Below are 19,253 nucleotides of genomic sequence, written 5' to 3'. Positions count from 1 at the left end.
ATTAAAACATAACTTTCCTTACAAATTAAATCTTTAAAGTCCAAAATGTATCCCATTTTTAAAAATAGTAATTAAGCAAAAACATATATTGTACTTATAACCCAACAAATTCTAAATTTAGTGGCATTTTAAACATTTTCAACACGGATATCTTGAATTAAACATCTCTAGGCTAATTACTTAATACCCTACGTTTTTACTCAACCCGTACAATATTTCCGAAATTTATCAACTAGATTCTGATTAATATATCATTCCGCTGTAGTAAACTTAACAATGCAAAAAACAAAAACAACAACATCTCTAGTTTATTTAGATATACACTAACTAAACTTGAACCAAAACTTGATCTACTCAAGCAATAATCATATATGTTATAGACATTACGGTAAATTTCAGAGAATATTTCTGAATTAGTTTTCAGCTGTTTTCTTATTATAGTAGAATTTTGAGCAAATAAATCTTTTCGCCAGAGCTTCGTCAACTCCAAAATCATTCGTATTCTCATCCTAAAAAGCTGAAAGAGAAAATATAATTATATTTTGGTATGTAGAGTGTGGTGGGACTTTGCAAATTCAATTAAAACTTCCAATCAATAAGGTTTCGTCCGCACCGCCATAATGTAAAAGTGAAAATGACATTGCACCAAACTAAACAATTAATTCCCCCTAACTCATGCATAAGATTTTGATCCTCTAATAACACCTTTTTTGTCTTTTTTCCCCTCTCTTTGGTACGGCCGGTTACTTTCCTCAAGGACAATAAAACCTAACCAAAACTAAAATTTGCTATTCTTTACAAAAGAATTTAAAATGATATATATGAAAGGTTATTTTAGTAATTGATCATGCCAAAACGTTGGGACTGTATGGATCTTTTCATACGTAATTTTGATTCTACGAGTAAAAACTATCTCAAACTTTTGTAAGAACAATTACCGTTTTCACAAACTAGATCTATTATTGTAACGTTAATTAATCACTTAGCTTATTGACTATTTAAATAAGTTGGCTAAGAAAATAGAAACTGTGATAGGACCAGTCAACAGTATCTCATAGCATTATTGAAGTTTGGTTAGCTTTCATTAAATAAAAAGAATATCTATGCAGGTTATTATCTTCCAATCCCTAAGTGCAATGACTTAACTTGTTTGGAGTTTGCTTTAACAAAAACAAAAACATAATTAAACTCGTTTGGAATTGGACGAGCTAAAGATGAAATATATAGAAAGTTACTATATGAAGTCATAAATATTGCCAAAATTAAATAATTAACTTTACGAAACATGACCACAAATAAAAAATGGTACGTAACGTATAAGAAAACGGATATGCACCAATTGATTTGATAGTAGTCTCCTTTCGATCGACAGCTATGTTCTAATACAGGTCAAAAACAATACTATACGGATGTGAACCATTCCCAAAAATAAACGTAATTTGATGAGAGATATGAACAACAGGCTTCCACTCGTTTTCTGAATTATATGAAGCCATAATCATTAAGGATCAACCAACAAAATCATGACCACAATACGAAAGTCTTTAAAGTTACTGTTCTGCTGAATTAACTAAAGTAAAACAATGGGTGTGTGTAGGATGGTTACAATCGATGATGATTAATGAGTTATCGTACGAATTGATTCTGTCAACTATATATGAAAATATGAAACGTTAATTTCAACATAAAAGTTAATGCAAGTTTGAAAGATTGGTGATATGATTATTCTAAAGTAACTTTTCATCATAAGTACTCTTTTGATAAGATGATTTATGACCATAATAAAGTTAATCTACGTCAACTACATTATTGTCACTATTTGATATCAATCAATTCGTTGTATACAATAGTATCCAATATATGCTTCCATGTGCAAGTCTTATCGATGTGATTGAATTCAATTATGATATAATCTTTTTGTAACCCTCGTTTTATATGTGTTTCCCTAAAACGGGCTTCTTCGCAAATCAATACATTTCATAATTAGTGATTTGATATATAAATATATTTTAGAATTTTCTTTTGTTTCTTATAACCAACTCATGGTGATTGGTGAAAGGCTCACAAATCACAATGTAAGGGACCAGAATAATTCGAGTTTCATTCTAGTGTTGGTTTCAATACCAATAGGCCAGTACTCTAAATAGTTTTTAATGAGAAAATACGTACTTAGTTATGTGACTTATGTCACACCCTCAAGATTAATTTGAAATATGGCCCGCGATCTTGTAATTACTAAGAAAAAAATAGTCCATCAAATTGAAATAGGGACAAGAACCACGTGTTGCATTAAAACATGCCTTGTCAAAGATGTTCACTTTGACTCTTTTTAGTCTTAGCCATCTCTTTCTTCTATATATAAAAATCACAACCATGGTGTGTGTGTCAGTGTGTGCATATATATATTTTTATAAGATATCCTGCACATACACATAATAGTAAAAGAGATTTTATACAGTACGCTCAAGTGATCGAATATTTGATTCTTGTCACAAAACATAGATCTGATCTTTTTAATGGAGCATGACCGTACGTTAAACTTCATAGCATACGGACTACAAGAAGTAGCTGAGGAAGAAGAAATCGAAGAGTTAGAAGGCGATGACGACGAGAGCATGACGTTGTCGTCGCTGCCGGAAAACGAGACGTCAGAGTGTTCGTTGTCTCCGGCGACGTCGTATCCTCCGATCCCTCATCAGCCTAAAACTCCCAGAGAGCCTATGGAGTTTCTATGCAGATCATGGAGCATGTCTACTTCTGAGATCTCTCTAGCTTTATCATCTCAGAAATCTAATAAACATATCAACAAAAACCCTAATATTTCTAAGTTGGACGCCGCCTTCCCTTTGCCGGCTCCGGCACCACCACCACCGCCTCCGCCGCTACAAGTAAGCCGTCTCTTACTTTTCCATCTTCTATATACAGTACATTTTAATTCGTATGGTTGATAGATAACTTGATATGATTTATGTTACGAGATGATGCAATAAGGTGTTTTAATTTATGGGCCAATAATATGTTAGTCGGCCCAATATTATATAAGACCAATATATTTTAAAAAGCCCATAATATTTTAAATTGTTTTCTTCGACCGACGGGAAAGGTAGCGAGTGTGGTTAACGCGCGGAGGACGGGAACGATCGGTAAATGGTTCCACCACCGAGAAATTGTCGGCGGGAAGGGCCCCGCCGTAAGGAAGAGAGATAAAGCTCGCGTGGAGAATGCGCATCTTCATTCCGCCGTTTCGATTGCGTCTCTGGCGACGGCCATCGCCGCCGTGACCGCTTCGTGCAACCATGACGGCTTCACTGAATCAAAGACGATGAGTTCAGCGCTGGCCTCGGCTTCGGAGCTGTTGGCTTCTCACTGCCTCGAACTGGCGGAGATCTCCGGCGCCTCTCACGATCGCGTCGTTTCTGCAGTCCGGTCCGCCGTAGATGTTCGTGGACCTGGTGATTTGTTGACTCTAACTGCTGCAGCTGCTACTGGTAAAATTCATCCTTGACCTTGATCAGATCTTTCTCTTGAATGCTACAGTGGGAAATAAATTTGAGTTGATCATTCGATTTGGTGACATGATAAGATTTATGTTTAATCGCGTTTTTGATATTTGTAGCATTGAGAGGAGAAGCAGCTCTAAGGGCAAGACTACCAAAGGAAGCCAAGAACAACGCAGCTATAAGCCCTTGTGAAAGAGCTTTACCAGAAACTCATGATTGTTCTTCTGAGCTCGATTGCGCTAGCACTACCGATGAACATATAATTGCACAGGGGATTGAAGAATCAAAACTAGATTGTGATGGAGAGCTAATGCAGTGCACACGAAACGGTAATATTTTTCAGCAGGAGAGCTTCTTCTTTGTTACTTCGTTTGCTTTGATTGCTTTTGATTTCAAGAAAGTTTTTATTTGACCTTTGTAATGTGAACAACAAAGAGCTGACACTTATGGACCTTTTCAGGAGCTTTGCGGTGGAAGCATATAAAAGTGTACATCAACAAGAGATCTCAGGTTAAAAAGCGAAAACTCAATCAAAGCAAACGAAGTTTTATGGTTGTCAAATTCTAGAGTTGACATTTCCACTCGTTTTCTCTTGCAGGTTGTTGTAGAAATCAAAACCAAACACGTTCGAGGAGCGTTCTCCATGAAAAGCAAAGGTGGTTAGCTAAACTATTATCACCTTCAGATATCTCTTCTTTCTTTCAATGGTCGTGGTGTTCATTTGTATGAGGCGAGTAGTCTTGGGACTTTGTCCAACGCTTTAGCTAATCCAATGGTTACATCACTACAGGTATTGTAAATGATGTATGCGAGATAGTGTCGGGCCTGCAAAATGGAAAAGAAACAGAAAACGCAGAAGAAGAGCTCTATTTCGGAATCAGTACTGGGAAAGGTCTAACAAAGTTCAAGTGCAAGAGCAAGGCTGATAAGCAGACGTGGGTGGATAGCATCCGCAATCTTCTTCATCGAGTAACTGCTGTTGAGGTTACCAACACTTCTCTTGAAACTACAAACATTGCCAATACCACATAAGTCATGTCTTGTTTTAAAGCGTTGGGGTTATTTTCATTACAAGCCAATGATATGTATTGTTTTTAGCACGTATACATATCTGTAAGTATATGTAATGTTTTCTTTCATCTTCAGCTGCTTTTATTTCTGTCAGTTGTAAACATTTTTTTCTGGAAATAATGAAGAAGATTATAATAAGGCCTAATGAATCTCACCAGAAGAATGTCCAGGTGTTTCCCCACGGCACCCGTGAAAATCCTGACATCTTCCCCGGTGAGTTTCTCTGTCACTGTTGAATTCTTGATTTTCCCTTTTCTTTATCAGTTGTCTATAGTCGCCAGTAAATACTCGAAATAACTCAGAATCATGCGTTTATAAGATGGAAAGGAACAGTAGTTAGTAAATGATAAACAAACTGACGTCGACTAAAAGTATCTTTCAGAGAGAATGAATGAAAAAGTAGTATCACAATTGTTTCAACTTCGTTCAGAAACAGTAAAGAGAAATGACCAAGTTTGGTTGTTACCTCTTTGCTTTCTTGCTAGTATCAACCTTCGATGTCCGGGTTTTCTTGTTAGTATCAACCTTCGACGTCGAGGCTCTTTCGCTGCTTCTCTGTGATTTCTTTGGCCGACTGTATTCGATGTCTTTAAGCTTGTAGTAATGAGGAGCTATTTCAATTAGCCACTCGGGTTTCATCTCGGTTGTATGCCTCATATATTCCTTGGTAGTAAGCACTAGTTCATGATACACCAACCACTTGCTAGGTGATGCCCCAAATAAGCCCGAGTTAGGATGTACATAAACTGTCTGAGGTTCTTTCACTCTTCTGTACGATCCATTCTTTTGTAACTTTGCAGAATGCGGGAAGAATCCGGCCAAGATGGCTTTCTTTATTGCGTCTAAATCATTCGGGTTGGAAGTAAGTTCTATTCCAATCTTGTTTAGAAGTCCAAGTAGCTGGTCACGTATATCTCTAGCTCTTTTCATACTCTTGCTCTGAATGAAGTTCTCGTAGCACCATTGAGTCGAGTAGTTTGTTTCCTTCCAGGAATTGTAAACCCTTAACAAAGCAATGTGGTCGCCAACATTCTCTGTATCTACATAGAAGTTCATCCGAGCATTGTCGGCGAGAAGTTGCTGGTTCTTTGGTCGATAAAAGACTGAGTTCCCTACAGACAACATGGCGGCTATCGTGATTATCTCTTTCGAGCACTTGTACTTTTCAGAACCAACAATCATCTTTGATAGCATCGGATCAACTGGAAACTCCACCATTCTTTCTCCTACCTTAGTAATCTCACCCTTTCCATCCAAAGCACCCAGAGCATAGAGCAACTCGAAAGCCTTCAAAAGAGCGGTCTCTGGTGGACGATCCATGAAATCAAAATTGAACACATCATGAATACCAAGACTCTTCAAAGTAAGCACAACACTTGCAAGGTTAGCCCTTTGGATTTCTGGTATTGTGGTGGGCTCCAGATCCTTGACGTTGTACAACCGGAAACATTTCCCAGGACCAGTTCTTCCGGACCGACCAGCTCGTTGCTCTGCAGAGGCCTTGGAAATAGGACTTACAAGAAGTGACTCCATTCCAGTTCTCGGGTTGTATGAGTTGATCTTACAATATCCCGGATCAATGACGTACCTAATCCCTTCAATGGTTAACGATGTTTCTGCAATATTCGTTGCCAGGACAACTTTCCTCGACCCTTTAGGAGCTGGTTCAAACACTTTTGCCTGCAGTTCGGTCGGGAGATTTGAGTAGATAGGACAGATAATGATCTCAGAGTTCTTTGTACCCAAATCCATCATCCTTCGCTTCAAATTTGTTTCTGCTCTTTCAATCTCTTCTTGACCGGTGAGGAAAACTAAAACGTCTCCAATCGGCTCAGTCTGATGGATCTGAAACACAGTACGTATCACTGTCTCCAAGTAGTCAGCGTCAGGCCATCTTCTGTATAGCTTTTCAACTGGATATCTTCTTCCTGGGATTAGGTAAATCCTAGCCGAATCAAAGTATTCAGAGAACTTTTTAGCTTCAAGCGTTGCACTTGAGATGATTAACCTCAGATCAGGCCTAACCTTTGCTACATCCTTGACTAACGCAAACAAAATATCAGTGGACAGCGTTCTTTCATGCGCCTCATCAATTATGATGACACTATAGCTATCAAGTTTCGGTTCTGTGAGCAGCTCTCGCAACAGCATCCCATCAGTCATGTACTTGATAACCGTTTTATCCGAAGTACAGTCTTCGAATCTAATGGAATAGCCAACCTCATGTCCCAGTTTAACACCAACCTCTTGAGCCACTCGGGAAGCAACGCTCATAGCAGCAACTCTCCGAGGCTGAGTACAACCGATCTTTCCACGCTTAGTGTAACCAGCTTCTTGAAGATACTGCGGTATCTGCGTAGTCTTGCCCGATCCTGTTTCACCAACAATCACAAGAACCTGGTTTTTGGCAATGAGTTTCAGCAGTTCATCACGGTACCCATGAATCGGAAGAAACTCCCTCTCTTCCCGAGCCTTCTCCGCAACTGTTTTCGAGTTACAACCTCTTTGTCTCCCAGTTTCCACCTCACTAGAAGATTCCTCAACCAAACCTGTTAAATCATCAAACACAAACTCATACCCATCAACAACTTGCTGCTTATCCTTTGCACCAAACCTCACTCTCGCCTTCTGAGCCTGATGATCCTCCCAAGCTTCTTGCTCCGTAACACCTCTCCCACTCTTCCTCTCACTATAACGCTGCTCAACCACAGCAAATCTCTTCTTCTGATCAATACACCCTTCACGATCATAAGCATCTGGAATCCTATACCCTTCAACATCATCGTCATTATCCTCTGTTTTCTTCAGCAATTCGTACAACTCTTTCTTAAACCTAAAGTCAATTAGTTCTCTCTCAGTAAGCTTCACACCATGATTCAACATAATCTCGTCTTCGATATCATCCCTTAACTCCTCCACCTTCTTCTTCTCTCGATCCTTGAGATACTTTCGTCTCCTGACCTTCCTCAAGATCTCAATCTCATAGCTACTCAAAACCTTGCCCCCAAAACTCAGTTTCGCTTTCTTCTCCTCGCCATTAGGATCATCATCTTCTTCTTCAGATTTTCTTCTCTTCCTTGTAGAGATTTTTTTGGGTATATTGAATTTTATAGAAACAGGAAGGCGAGAGATCTTCTCCACCGACATAAACCCTTCTTCTTCTTCTTCTTCTTCTTCTTCTCCTTCCCTGTTTTTATAGAGATTCTCATCTGATGATGATGTTCGTACCTGATCTTCCGAATTCATATCTTCCGCGGATTCATGGGTCTTCTTCTCCAGATCATTGCTGCTCTCCATTCTTCGATTCTTACACCAGGATAGATTCAACGAGACTGGGATTGTAACGTAACCAGAGATTTGTGATTTCGATTGATCGAGAACCAAACCCTAATTCTCAGAGTTGGGCTCTGATGATATATCTATAGTTCTGGCAAAAAAGGAAACAAGTGATTTTATATATTTTAGTTTTAGCTGTCGAATCGAATGGCCAGAGTCGGTTTATATTTTTATTTTTATTTATTTTGTCACTAAGTTTTAAATGAAAAAGGTCAAGTAAACGTGAGGACCAAGAATAAAATTGAATAGTTTAGAGACCACATCCTCAATTTGCAAACTTTATTGCTTTTAAAACGTGACAATTAATAAATTTAAAAGAAATCTGAAATATATCACGTGTCATGCTTATTATGGTATTAATTTTTTTATTTTTTTTTTAACATCTAACTTTATTAATTTGGATAAGAGTATTACAAACCGTCAGTTAACCACATTGAGTTAACCACATTGGAATTACATCAAACAACTCATATATATTAGTCATTGAAGAAACATGATGAGATAGTTTATCTGCTGCCTTGTTTTCTTCACGAGGAACATGTCCTAACGAACAAAATGGTAGTTTTGACATCCACTACCGAATATCATAGAGTAGAGGACTTAACTTGTGGTGGTCTTTCCCTGTGTTGATGAGCTTTGTAAGTTCCAAATTGTCACCTTCAAACCATACATAATGTAATCTTTGATGCCACACCACTTGAAGAGCTTGGAGAAATCCTAGAGCTTCAGCTTGAAGGGGAGATCGTGACTGTTGTAGTTTAGCACAGCCTGAGACGACCACTTGTCCGTTGTTGTCGCGGATTATCCAACCTGAACTGGTGTATTCTCTGTTTTGTACAAAACCGCTATCAAAGTTGCATTTTAACCATCCATCAAGAGGAGGATGCCATTGCTGCATTATTCGTCTGTTTGGCAAATCGTGAGAGTGGTTTGTTGTAGAAACAGAATCCGCTGATGTATTTGTTGCTGCATACCATTCGTTTGCTTCTTGTATCCCTTTTTTTGCTTCAGATAGTGGAGAGCGATTGATCTTTCGAAAGATAAAGTCGTTTCGTGATTTCCACAGTCGCCACATTATCCAGAACGGAACATTTTGTATATCTGCAGATGTCGTTGTTTGGAGTTGGAATTGGATCAATATACGCATATTTGTTTCAAATTCATCAGTAAACAATATTTGTCTGCCCAGGTTAAAAGAGACGCAACACCATACTGCTTCTGCAAACTGACAAGTAAAGATCAAATGGTTAATTGTCGCATCTCCATAGCAGCATCGTTGACAAACCGGATCAGCAGGAATATTTCTGGTTCTCAATCTTGTTGTTGTAGCTAGTGCCCCCGATAGACATCTCAACAGGAAGTGTTGTAGTTTTGGAGATATTGGTAGTTTCCAAATTGCTTGTTTGAGTTCAATGCTTCCGTTTGGTGGCTGAATAGCATCAGCTTCCTGTATATCAACATGTGTGGCAACCCAATAACCTGATCGTACCGTGTAATTTCCATGGTGAGTATATGACCATTCATAGGTGTCTTGTTCTGCGTGTTGAGAGAGGTACAATTCCTTTGCTAGAAGTTGGTCTTCCGGGTTTAGTACTCCTTCAAAAATTACTGGATCCCACTATCTTTTGTTCTCAATCCATAAATCCGCTACTCTCATATGTCTATCAAGGATAGGACCATATGCAGGTCGTGGTGGCAGTGAAGGGAGCCAAGGGTCTTCCCAAATTCGAGTGTCTTTACCATTCCCTAACCGTACTTGAAGTCCTTGTTGAAGAAGTAGTTTACCTTCTTGAATAGATTTCCATCCATAAGATGCTGCATTTCCGGTTTGCGCCTTTAGATATGTTGTAGTAGGGTGATAAAGACCTTTGTATAGTCTTGATAGTAAGCTAGAAGGATTTTTTAGTAATCGCCATGCTTGTTTGGCTAGTAGAGCAAAGTTGAAAGCTTCTAAATCCTTAAAACCAAGACCACCTTCTTTTTTTGGGAGTGTGAGATCTTTCTCTTACCATTTTCCTCTCCCCACCAATAGTTTGAGATAACTTTTGTTATCTCATTGCATATAGTAGAGGGTAGAAGGAAACATTTCATTGAGTACACCGGAAGGGCCATAGCTATGGATTTAATCACAATCTCCTTACCTGCTGCAGATAAGTATTTATGTTTCCACCCTTCTGTTATTTCTTTGACCTTCTGTAATATATATTCGAAAAGCTCAACTTTTTTTCTTCCAAACTGTTCCGGTAAACCCAGATATTTACCTCCTCCTCCAACTTTGTGTATTCCCAGAATGTTTTATAATAGTCTTCTTTTGATTTCAGGGGTTTTAAAGCCAAAGATCACTGATGATTTTGTGTAGTTTATTTGTTGACATGAGGTTTCTTCATACCTTCGAAAGATCTGGGCTAACTGCTCACAATTCTGGTTAGTTGAACGGCAAAAAAAGAGAGAATTGTCTGCAAACAGTAAGTGAGATATTGAAGGACAATCTCTCGCCAACCGGATACCATGAATTTGTCTTGTTTGTTCTGCTTTTTGTATCATATTGCTTAATACCTCAACAACAAAGAGAAAGAGATATGAGGAAAGGGGGTCACCTTGTCGGATTCCTCTGGATGGTGTGATCTTTCCATACGGTGATCCATTAATCAGAACTTCATAAGATATTGTTGTAACACATTTTATTATTTGCTTAACCCAACGAGGAGCAAAACCCATCTGTTTCATAACATTTTCCAGAAAATTTCATCCGACTTTGTCGTAGGCTTTGATGATGTCTGTTTTGATAGTCATACAACCATTCTGATAATCCTTTCTAGACTTTAAGGAATGTAGGAGTTCGTGAGCTACCAAGGCATTATCAGAGATATTCCGACCCGGGACAAAGGCTGCCTAAGAATTTGAAATAATATTACCAAGGCACCCTTTCAATCTATTGATCAATACCTTTGAGATGATTTTATAACTGATTGTACAGAGACTGATAGGTCGATAGTCCGAGATGTGCTGTGTGACATCAATCTTGGGTATAAGACATAGTTGTGTTCTGTTGATGTTAGGATCCATCTCTTCGTTATAAAAAAAACGACGAACCATGGAGCAAACATCTTCACTGATTAAATCCCAAAACTGTTGATAGAAAGCTGCTGTAAAACCACCATAACCTAGGGCTCTATCTGCACCGATGCTAAAGGCTGCTTCTCTGATTTCTTTATCTTTGAGTGGGGCTAACAAGTTACGGTTCTTATCCTTAGTGACTCTGGGTTCTATATCTGCAATTATCTCGTCCATATCTGTATTCTGAGTTGTAGAGAACAGGGTGTTGAAATAATTTTCTGCCACCTTACCAATTGCATCATCACGAAAGTGCTCCACATCTTGATCATCTAATATCGATTTGATTCTGTTGCGTGCTTTTCGCATCTTTGTAGAGGCATGAAAATATTTTGTGTTACGATCACCAAGTTGCATCCATTTATCCCTCCTTTTTAGCTTCCAAAAAACCTCTTCTTCACCATAAGCTTTGTTTAAATCTGATCTGAGTTGCATAACCTGTGAAGATGGTACCGAGTGGTTCCTCTCTGCAGCATCCAACTGCTACTATAATTTTTGTATCTTCTCTGCCGAGTTGGTCTTGGTTCTTCTTTTCCACTTGGCTAATTCACGTCTACAGAGATGTAGTTTACTCTGAATTCCTCTTGGATTATCAGTGTGACCCTTTGCCCATCCTCTTTTAACAGCATCTACGAAGTCTTCGTTGTTAACTTGGCGATTGTCATAACGAAATTGACCCCATTTAACCATAAACTCTTCCTCTATATCAATGATTACAGGTGCATGATCATAACCAGCAATTGGAAGAAATTATGTTTCTAATGCAGGATATGATGTTTGCCAGTCTGAACTAACAAATACTCTGTCTAGACATGATTGAATAGTCTCCTTCTGCCTCTTACCAACCCAACTGAAGGCATTTCCTTTGTGTTTGAGATCCTTTATATTACAACACTCAATCATTGTCGTAAAATTCTTTAGGCTCCCTAAACTTCATGGTCTTCCCCCTGTTTTCTCTGATGTTTGCAAAATCTCATTGAAGTCACCACACATCATCCAAGGACCAGTTTGTGATATGGATAGTCTTTGTAGTTTTTCCCAAAGATGATGTCTCTCGCTTGGGATAGGATGGCCATAGATGCAAGACAAGTAGAAATTAAAAGATTTATATTCAACATAAAGATCTACAAGTCTTACATCATCGGAAATAACTTGAACTGAAATATGCTTTTGCCAGAAAACAGCTAGGCCACCACTTAAACCTCTAGGTGTTACAAGACACATATCATTGAAACCCAAACTTACACCCAAGTCTCTGATCTTGGTTTCCACTAAGAACAACATGTCCAAGAAATACACTCGTTGTATATCTTCTAGGCGTCGAACTGTAAGGCGTTGTCCCATACCTTGACAGTTCCAAAAGCCAACTCTCATGGAACCGGTGGTAGTACTGGCCCCACCGCGGCTCTTCCATGGTCAACAACATTGGAGTTTGGATTGTTGTTGTCTTGTGAACCCATCTGTCTCTTTCTGGATGAGCTCGAGTCTTCTGGATCATTCATCTGCTTGCGTTTGCGGAGGTCTTTTGCTATCTGTCCGATCATGCCTGAGCTTTCTCCTTCTTCCTTAATGAAAGTAGGAAAAGGATTAAGCAACTCAATCTCCTCTGTTGACACTTCTGTTTGGAATTCATCAGAGGAGATATTGCCCAAAGCATTGTGCTCTGTATCAATATCGGAAAGTGCATGTTTTTCGTGAGGGGCTTCAGCGTTAGGAACTTCTTCAGGGATTGCTATGTCTTTATCTTCATTGTCTCCAACAGGGTTACTAGCATCGTCCATTTCCTAGATATGAACTCCCGGATTACCATGTGGAGGCTCTTCTCCATCGCTCTCATCATTACCATCAGAGTTATCCAAACCTCCGTTCTGAAGAAACTGAGCACCGTATTGACTCCTGGAGAGAATTGGTAGTTTCTTTGGAAATAGAGGGGTAGATCAACATTCCAATTTATCTGGAGCCTCACGTATTGAATACGCGTAGTTGAGGCCTCATCAAAGTCAATACTTACAATCTCGCCTAAGGATCTTGCAATATTGTCGATCACGGCAAGGTTCAGATACTGGTTAGGGATTCCCCTGATTTGAATCCAAAAGGGTATGAAGTTGAGAGACATTGGATCCAAATCGGGGGACCAACGCTGGAGTACAATCATTCGATCTGCAAAGGACCATGGGCCTCGTCTCAACACCATCTCCATCGATTCTTCAGAAGGGAAAATGAATTGGAACCTCCGTTGTTCCGTAATACACCCACGGACAATACCAACTAACCCCCACGAACGTGGAAGCGCTGAGAGTAACTGTCGGAGATCTTGTTTCCTTGGCATCAGTGCGCGACCCATCAGACAGAACCGATTTTCATTGGCCACCTGTTGGAAAATTGCTTGAGGGAGGGTAACCGGGGCATCGTTGATACCAAGGTAAATGTTTTGGAGGGCTCGACGGATGTTATCAACCATTAGTGAACGAGGAAGGTAGAATCTTAGTGGGTAGAGAATTGTAGAGTTGAATTTAGTGATATGATTGAGAAACGCCCCAAATCGATTTCTTAAATAGATCTGACTCCATTGATACTCAACTGTTTTGTAGTGTGGGGTCTTTCCTGCAATGTCGGAGGAAACCGCTCGAATGTGGGGGTGGAACCAACCCACTCCGGCGCCAATAACCGTCTGAATCTTCAGAAGAAGATAACTGCTTAGTAACCGTTTTTTATGGTATTGTTTATATGAGAAATTAGTATGTTTTCACATCAATATTTTTCTTTTTCACATTAATCTATGTGACAAATTATTTTCAAAATTTACATAATTCTTAATTACTTATTTGATTTTTTTTATGTTTGTAATTAAACCTGAATTTTTATATTTATTTTCATCATCCTAGTAAAATATTATGGAATATGATATACTATTCATTTCTCAGTAAATAATACATATATCCTACAATTTATTGTTACAAAGAAACCAAGAATGCAATTTACAGTAATTAAGTTAGTAACCATCGACAGGGCTTGGTTATAGTATTAAGGCCCAAGTCCAAGACTAAGCTCCGAGCCCCATGAATAAACACTTAAAATGTTAGATTTGATACACTTCCGGATTCATCATCATTACCGTCTCCTCCCATCGTAATCTCGATGTGCTTGACTCCTAATCCACTCAATTTTGTAAACATCAAATGCACGCAATTTATTCCACTCTATGTTGGACAAAACCAACATTTGTACAATCTTTTGTTTTTAGCTGACAAGTATTTCAAACAAATATCAATTATCAAAAAAAAAAAAAATAATAATAGTTCAAACGTTTCACTCACAAATGTTCAAAAAAGAAAAGGAAAGAGAGACGTGAACTTAATCTCCTCTCTCGTTACAATATAATAGCTCCCCCATTGCTTCACATGTAAAGCTTATTGGAACTCAAAATGAAATAACATAAGAGGAAATTATTTGATGATCAACTCATATCATATAATCTCATATCAACCAGACAACCACTTTCCAATCAATCATTCCCCCCAAATCATTCCTACCATTGAATTAAGTATTCGATTGCTATATATGAGAGAGGAATTGTACGAAAGGATGAGACATGATCAAAACCAAACCCTCAAGTTTAAAGTTTTATCTCTGGAGAAAAGAAACCGCACGGAGGAGATAAGTGAACAGGGTAGTTGGCACAGAGAAGAAAGCAGAATGGTCACTCTCCTCCAAGACATACAACTGAGAAGGTGGCCAATTCTTCACCAACAGGTCTTGACTCGCAGAATCGAACATACTATCCTTGGCAGTCTTGCACTACACGAAAACACGGCGTTTGGGACTACTTTTTGTGACTGAATTTATAGTCGCAAACTTTTGTGACTACTTTGTGACACTTTTGCCACGGACTAACGATGACGAATACAATGGACGTAAAACAGTCGCAAATTTACGGCGATTAACTGTAGTCGCTAACTCGTTGCTATTATGCGACTACTTTGGGACATTTTATCGAGAAAAAATAGAGCGTCGCAAAATAATCGCAATTTATGACAAACTATAAACTGAAGATTAAGTCAGTAAAGTTAGTCGCAAAGCTGTCTTTAAATCACGACGTATTTGCCACTTTTGTTTTGCTTTTAATTTTATTGTCACAAATCAGTCGGTGACTATGTCGGTAAAAAACGTGGTAAATGTGGTAGTGTGGATTTGTACTGAACTTTTGTGACCCTTTTTTGAGTCTCTATTACGTGGTAAAACAGTGACAAATGCGTCGTTATTTGCGACACATCCGTTCGTTGTTGCAAAAGAGTCGCAAAGCAGTCACTTATTGATGTCGGCAAAAAACGTGATAAATGTTTCAGTTTGCGTTTGTATTGAGCTGTTTCGAGCTTTAATTTGTCTCAATTATGTAGTTTTTAGTTACAAAGGAGTCCTTATTTGCGACTGTTTTTACTGGAGTCGCAAAGTAGTCGCAAAATTTATACTATATATAACGCATCACTCTCACCATTCCATTCATATCACTCTCATTCATTTCTAAGTAGAGAGACGGAATAAAAAAAAAGTAGTGAAAAAAAGATTTTTTTTTTTTTTTTTAGAAGAGAAGAAAAAAAAAGAGAGAAAGAAGATTTGTTTTTTTAGAAGAAAAGAAAAAAAAAAGCTATGTGGAATTCATCTCGAGAGTGGATGTATAATCGGATCGATGGAAGAACAAATAATATCTCTAAAGAATTTTTGGCGGGAGTTGAGCAGTTCATGAATTTCGCAAACAGCCAGCCTATGGCACAAAACAGTGGAGGTAGGTTTTACTGTCCTTGCGTAAAATGTCAGAACGATGTTATTTTGCATGGTACGACAATATCTAATCATTTGCATAGTAAAGGATTTATGCCAAATTATTATGTATGGTCTGAACATGGTGAAGATTATGACGTGCTAGGGGTAGGAACTAGTAGTCATTATCCTAATACAAATTATACTAGTACTAGTAGTCAGCATGGTAGTCAACCTGGTAGTCAGCCAATAGGATTTGAGGGAAATGTATATGCTGAGATGGTGAATGATGCATTTCATGGTACCACGCCTTTTAATGAGTATCATGAGTATGAAAGTGGATATGATCATGGATATGATCATATCCATGAAGAACCCATTGAAGAGGCGAAACGGTTCTATGACATGTTAGATGCTGCAAATAGTCCACTTTATGATGGATGTCATGAAGGTCATTCGCAACTATCATTGGCGTCTAGGTTCATAAACATCAAGGTTGATAATAATTTGTCTGAGGCATGCATGGACGATTGGGCTGAATTGTTTACGGAGGTTTTACCAGAGGGTAATCAAGCTACTGGTTCATACTACGAGACAGAGAATTTAGTTCGAAAGATAGGATTGCCATACCATACAATTGATGTATGTATAGAGAATTGTATGATATTTTGGAAAGAAGATGGGAATTTGGAGCATTGCAAGTTCTGTGGGAAGCCAAGGTACAAAAGTAGTGGGGGTAGAACTAGAATACCCTTCAGTCGTATGTGGTATCTACCTATTGCAGATAGATTGAAGAGGATGTACCAATCAGAGAAGACCGCATCATCAATGAGATGGCATGCTGAGCATGATTCAGAAGATGGAGTAATGTGTCATCCATCTGATGCGCCTGAATGGAAGAATTTCCAACATTTACATCCCACATTTGCGCAAAAGCCACGAAACGTTTACCTTGGGTTATGTACAGATGGTTGTAATCCATTTGGGGTCTCCAAAAATCATACTTTGTGGCCTGTGATCTTAACTCCATACAACCTACCTCCGGATATGTGCATGAACAGCGAGTATTTATTTCTTACGATTCTGAACTCCGGACCAAACCACCCACGAGCCAGCCTTGATGTTTTCCTCCAACCATTAATCGATGAGTTAAAGGAGTTATGGTATAATGGGGTTGAGGCTTATAATATCTCACTAAATCAAAATTTCAACATGAAAGTTGTTCTTATGTGGACAATAAGCGATTTTCCAGCATACGGTATGTTGTCGGGATGGACGACACATGGAAGATTAGCATGTCCAATTTGTATGGATGACACTGGTGCTTTTCAATTACCAGCTGGGAGGAAAACATGTTGGTTTGACTGTCATAGGAGATTTCTTCCTACAAGTCATCCGATGCGGAAGAATAAAAAGGACTTTCTGAAGGGAAAAGATTCATTGAATGACGAGCCACCAGCATCTCTGAGTAGTCAAGCTATCTATGAGCGTATAAGGAAAGCCAAAGCACCTAAAACATCTATTTGCGGTGGGAATGGTCACGAAAAGAAAGTTAAAGGCTACGGAAGATGGCATAATTGGCATAAAGAAAGCATATTATGGCAGTTACCGTACTGGGTCGATCTGAATTTAAGGCACAACCTGGATTTGATGCACGTCGAGAAAAATGTCTTTGATAACTTGATGTACACCACTATGAATGTAAAAGATAGATCGAAAGACAACGTGCAGTCAAGATTGGATATTGCAAGATTTTGTTCCCGGCAAGATTTACATCTAGATGCTCAAGGGAGAGCCCCATTCCCTATTTGGAGATTGAAAACCAAAGCGAAAGAGGCTTTATTAAAATGGGTAAAAGAAGATGTTAGATTCCCAGACGGATATGTCGCAGATTTAGCTAGCTGTGCTGACATGAAAAATGGAAAGTTTTCGGGAATGAAGAGTCATGACTGCCATGTGTTTATGGAACGATTGCTTCCGTTCATATTTGCAGAGCTTTTACCGCGTAATGTCCACCTGGCGATTTCAGGTATATAAATTAAACATTTAATTTGGTTTAGTTGTTGATATTATATTTATATGTAACAACATAACATGTTATAACTTTGTAGGGATTGGAGCATTTTTCCGCGACCTATGTAGTAGAACATTGGAGCAATCCCGCCTCGAAATTCTGAAGGATAATATTGTCATGATCTTGTGTAATTTGGAGAAAATCTTCCCTCCTTCATTCTTTGATGTAATGGAGCACCTCCCTATTCACCTACCTTATGAAGCACAACTTGGTGGTCCTGTGCAATATAGGTGGATGTATCCTTTCGAAAGGTTTTTTTAACGTTTAAAAGGGAAAGCGAAGAACAAAAGATATCCAGTTGGCTCAATAGTTCAATCCTACTTGAATGATGAGATATCTTATTTCTCAGAACACTATTTCGCTTCACACATTTCTACAACAAGGAGAAGAAGGTAAAACTTCAAATATGATTATTGAATTTTTCTATCAACTTCTAAAATTGTGAAAAGGTTTTACAAAATAAACTTTAACAGGTTAATTCGGCATGAAGAAGGTGAAGTACCTGTATATCCTATACAAGTACCAGATATATTCACTCAAGTTGGTCGTCCAGGCGGAAAAAGTAGTGAATTTTGGTTAACTGAAAAAGATTATAAATGTGCACACGCATATGTTCTGCGCAATTGTGATTATTTCCAGCAACATGAGAGGTATTTTTGATTTACCAAGTATATTTATAACCATATGTTCTTAGGTAAACTTTAAAATATTTACTTTTTGTTGATAAAATACAGATTGTTGGAGGCGCAAATTCGATATGAATATCCAAAACTATCTGATGAAGATGTTAGGTCGAAAAGAGAAGAAGATTTCCATGAATGGATTAAGCAATATGTATGTTTTACTATCCACCAATTAATTATATCAACATGATAAATATTGTGATCTAAAATTTTGTATATATATTTGGCACAGGTGCGTGGTGGTTTTGAAAGTTTTCCTCCATGGGTCCATGAAATCGTGGACGGTCCTGAAAATAAAGTTAAGTCTTGGCCTATATATTTTACAAGAGGTTATCTGTTTCACACAAAAGCTCACGGTCTCACTAAAAAAACAATGAATTATGAGGTATGTGTCCGAGGACAAACTTATTCCAATTCATCTGGCGAGGACGATTTTTACGGGACCATTGAAAATATCATAGAGCTTACCTATCCAGGATTTTTGAATTTACGGGTCACACTTTTCTATTGTGAATGGTATGACTCTACAATTGACAAAGGCACTCGAATACGCGATGGAGGCATTGTTGACGTGTTGTCATCAAGGAGATACCGACATTATGAACCGTTTATATTAGGTAATGTTCTATTTTAAATATATATTTATAGATATATATATACATCTAATTGAGAACCATTTTTTATGTGTAGGTTCTCAAGCTGATCAAGTTTGTTATC

General features: G+C 38.3%; 2 protein-coding genes and 2 pseudogenes across 3 annotated transcripts; 2 read left to right on the top strand and 2 right to left on the bottom strand.

Moving 5' to 3' along the window:
• Positions 1-2,215: 2,215 nt before the first annotated feature.
• Positions 2,216-4,709, top strand: LOC104723437 (uncharacterized). The gene is made up of 6 exons (XM_010441817.3): positions 2,216-2,888; positions 3,104-3,488; positions 3,617-3,829; positions 3,961-4,010; positions 4,099-4,156; positions 4,291-4,709. Exons 1-6 carry the CDS (start codon positions 2,517-2,519, stop codon positions 4,530-4,532), a joined length of 1,320 nt encoding a protein of 439 aa, XP_010440119.1. The 5' UTR covers positions 2,216-2,516; the 3' UTR covers positions 4,533-4,709.
• Positions 3,885-8,065, bottom strand: LOC104723436 (putative pre-mRNA-splicing factor ATP-dependent RNA helicase DEAH8). The gene is made up of 2 exons (XM_087474273.1): positions 4,727-8,065; positions 3,885-4,506 (listed from the first exon to the last, which is right to left on the bottom strand). The coding sequence occupies exon 1, from the start codon at positions 7,866-7,868 to the stop codon at positions 5,034-5,036; it is 2,835 nt and encodes a 944-aa protein (XP_087330399.1). The 5' UTR covers positions 7,869-8,065; the 3' UTR covers positions 3,885-4,506; positions 4,727-5,033.
• Positions 8,066-8,331: 266 nt separating this feature from the next.
• LOC147933967 (uncharacterized) lies at positions 8,332-13,482 on the bottom strand (annotated as a pseudogene).
• A 136-nt stretch (positions 13,483-13,618) lies between these two features.
• On the top strand, positions 13,619-18,497 carry LOC147933966 (uncharacterized; annotated as a pseudogene). The gene is made up of 2 exons (XR_015571944.1): positions 13,619-17,808; positions 17,891-18,497. The product of XR_015571944.1 is annotated as an uncharacterized LOC147933966 (transcript).
• Positions 18,498-19,253: the final 756 nt, after the last annotated feature.

This window comes from Camelina sativa, chromosome 11 (assembly GCF_030686135.1).
Source record: "Camelina sativa cultivar CO46 ecotype springtype chromosome 11, ASM3068613v1".
NCBI classification, from domain to species: domain Eukaryota; kingdom Viridiplantae; phylum Streptophyta; class Magnoliopsida; order Brassicales; family Brassicaceae; genus Camelina; species Camelina sativa.
Note: the sequence above shows the minus strand (reverse complement) of the source record. Positions and strands in the feature narration are given on the sequence as shown.

Excerpts from the sequence above, each read along its gene's own strand:
- LOC104723436 (XM_087474273.1), bottom strand. The coding sequence starts at position 7,868 with ATGGAGAGCAGCAATGATCTGGAGAAGAAGACCCATGAATCCGCGGAA.
- LOC104723437 (XM_010441817.3), top strand. The coding sequence starts at position 2,517 with ATGGAGCATGACCGTACGTTAAACTTCATAGCATACGGACTACAAGAA. Across the intron at positions 2,889-3,103 it reads CACCGCCTCCGCCGCTACAA|GTAGCGAGTGTGGTTAACGC; the intron begins GTAAGCCGTCTC and ends CCGACGGGAAAG. Across the intron at positions 3,830-3,960 it reads AATGCAGTGCACACGAAACG|GAGCTTTGCGGTGGAAGCAT; the intron begins GTAATATTTTTC and ends GGACCTTTTCAG.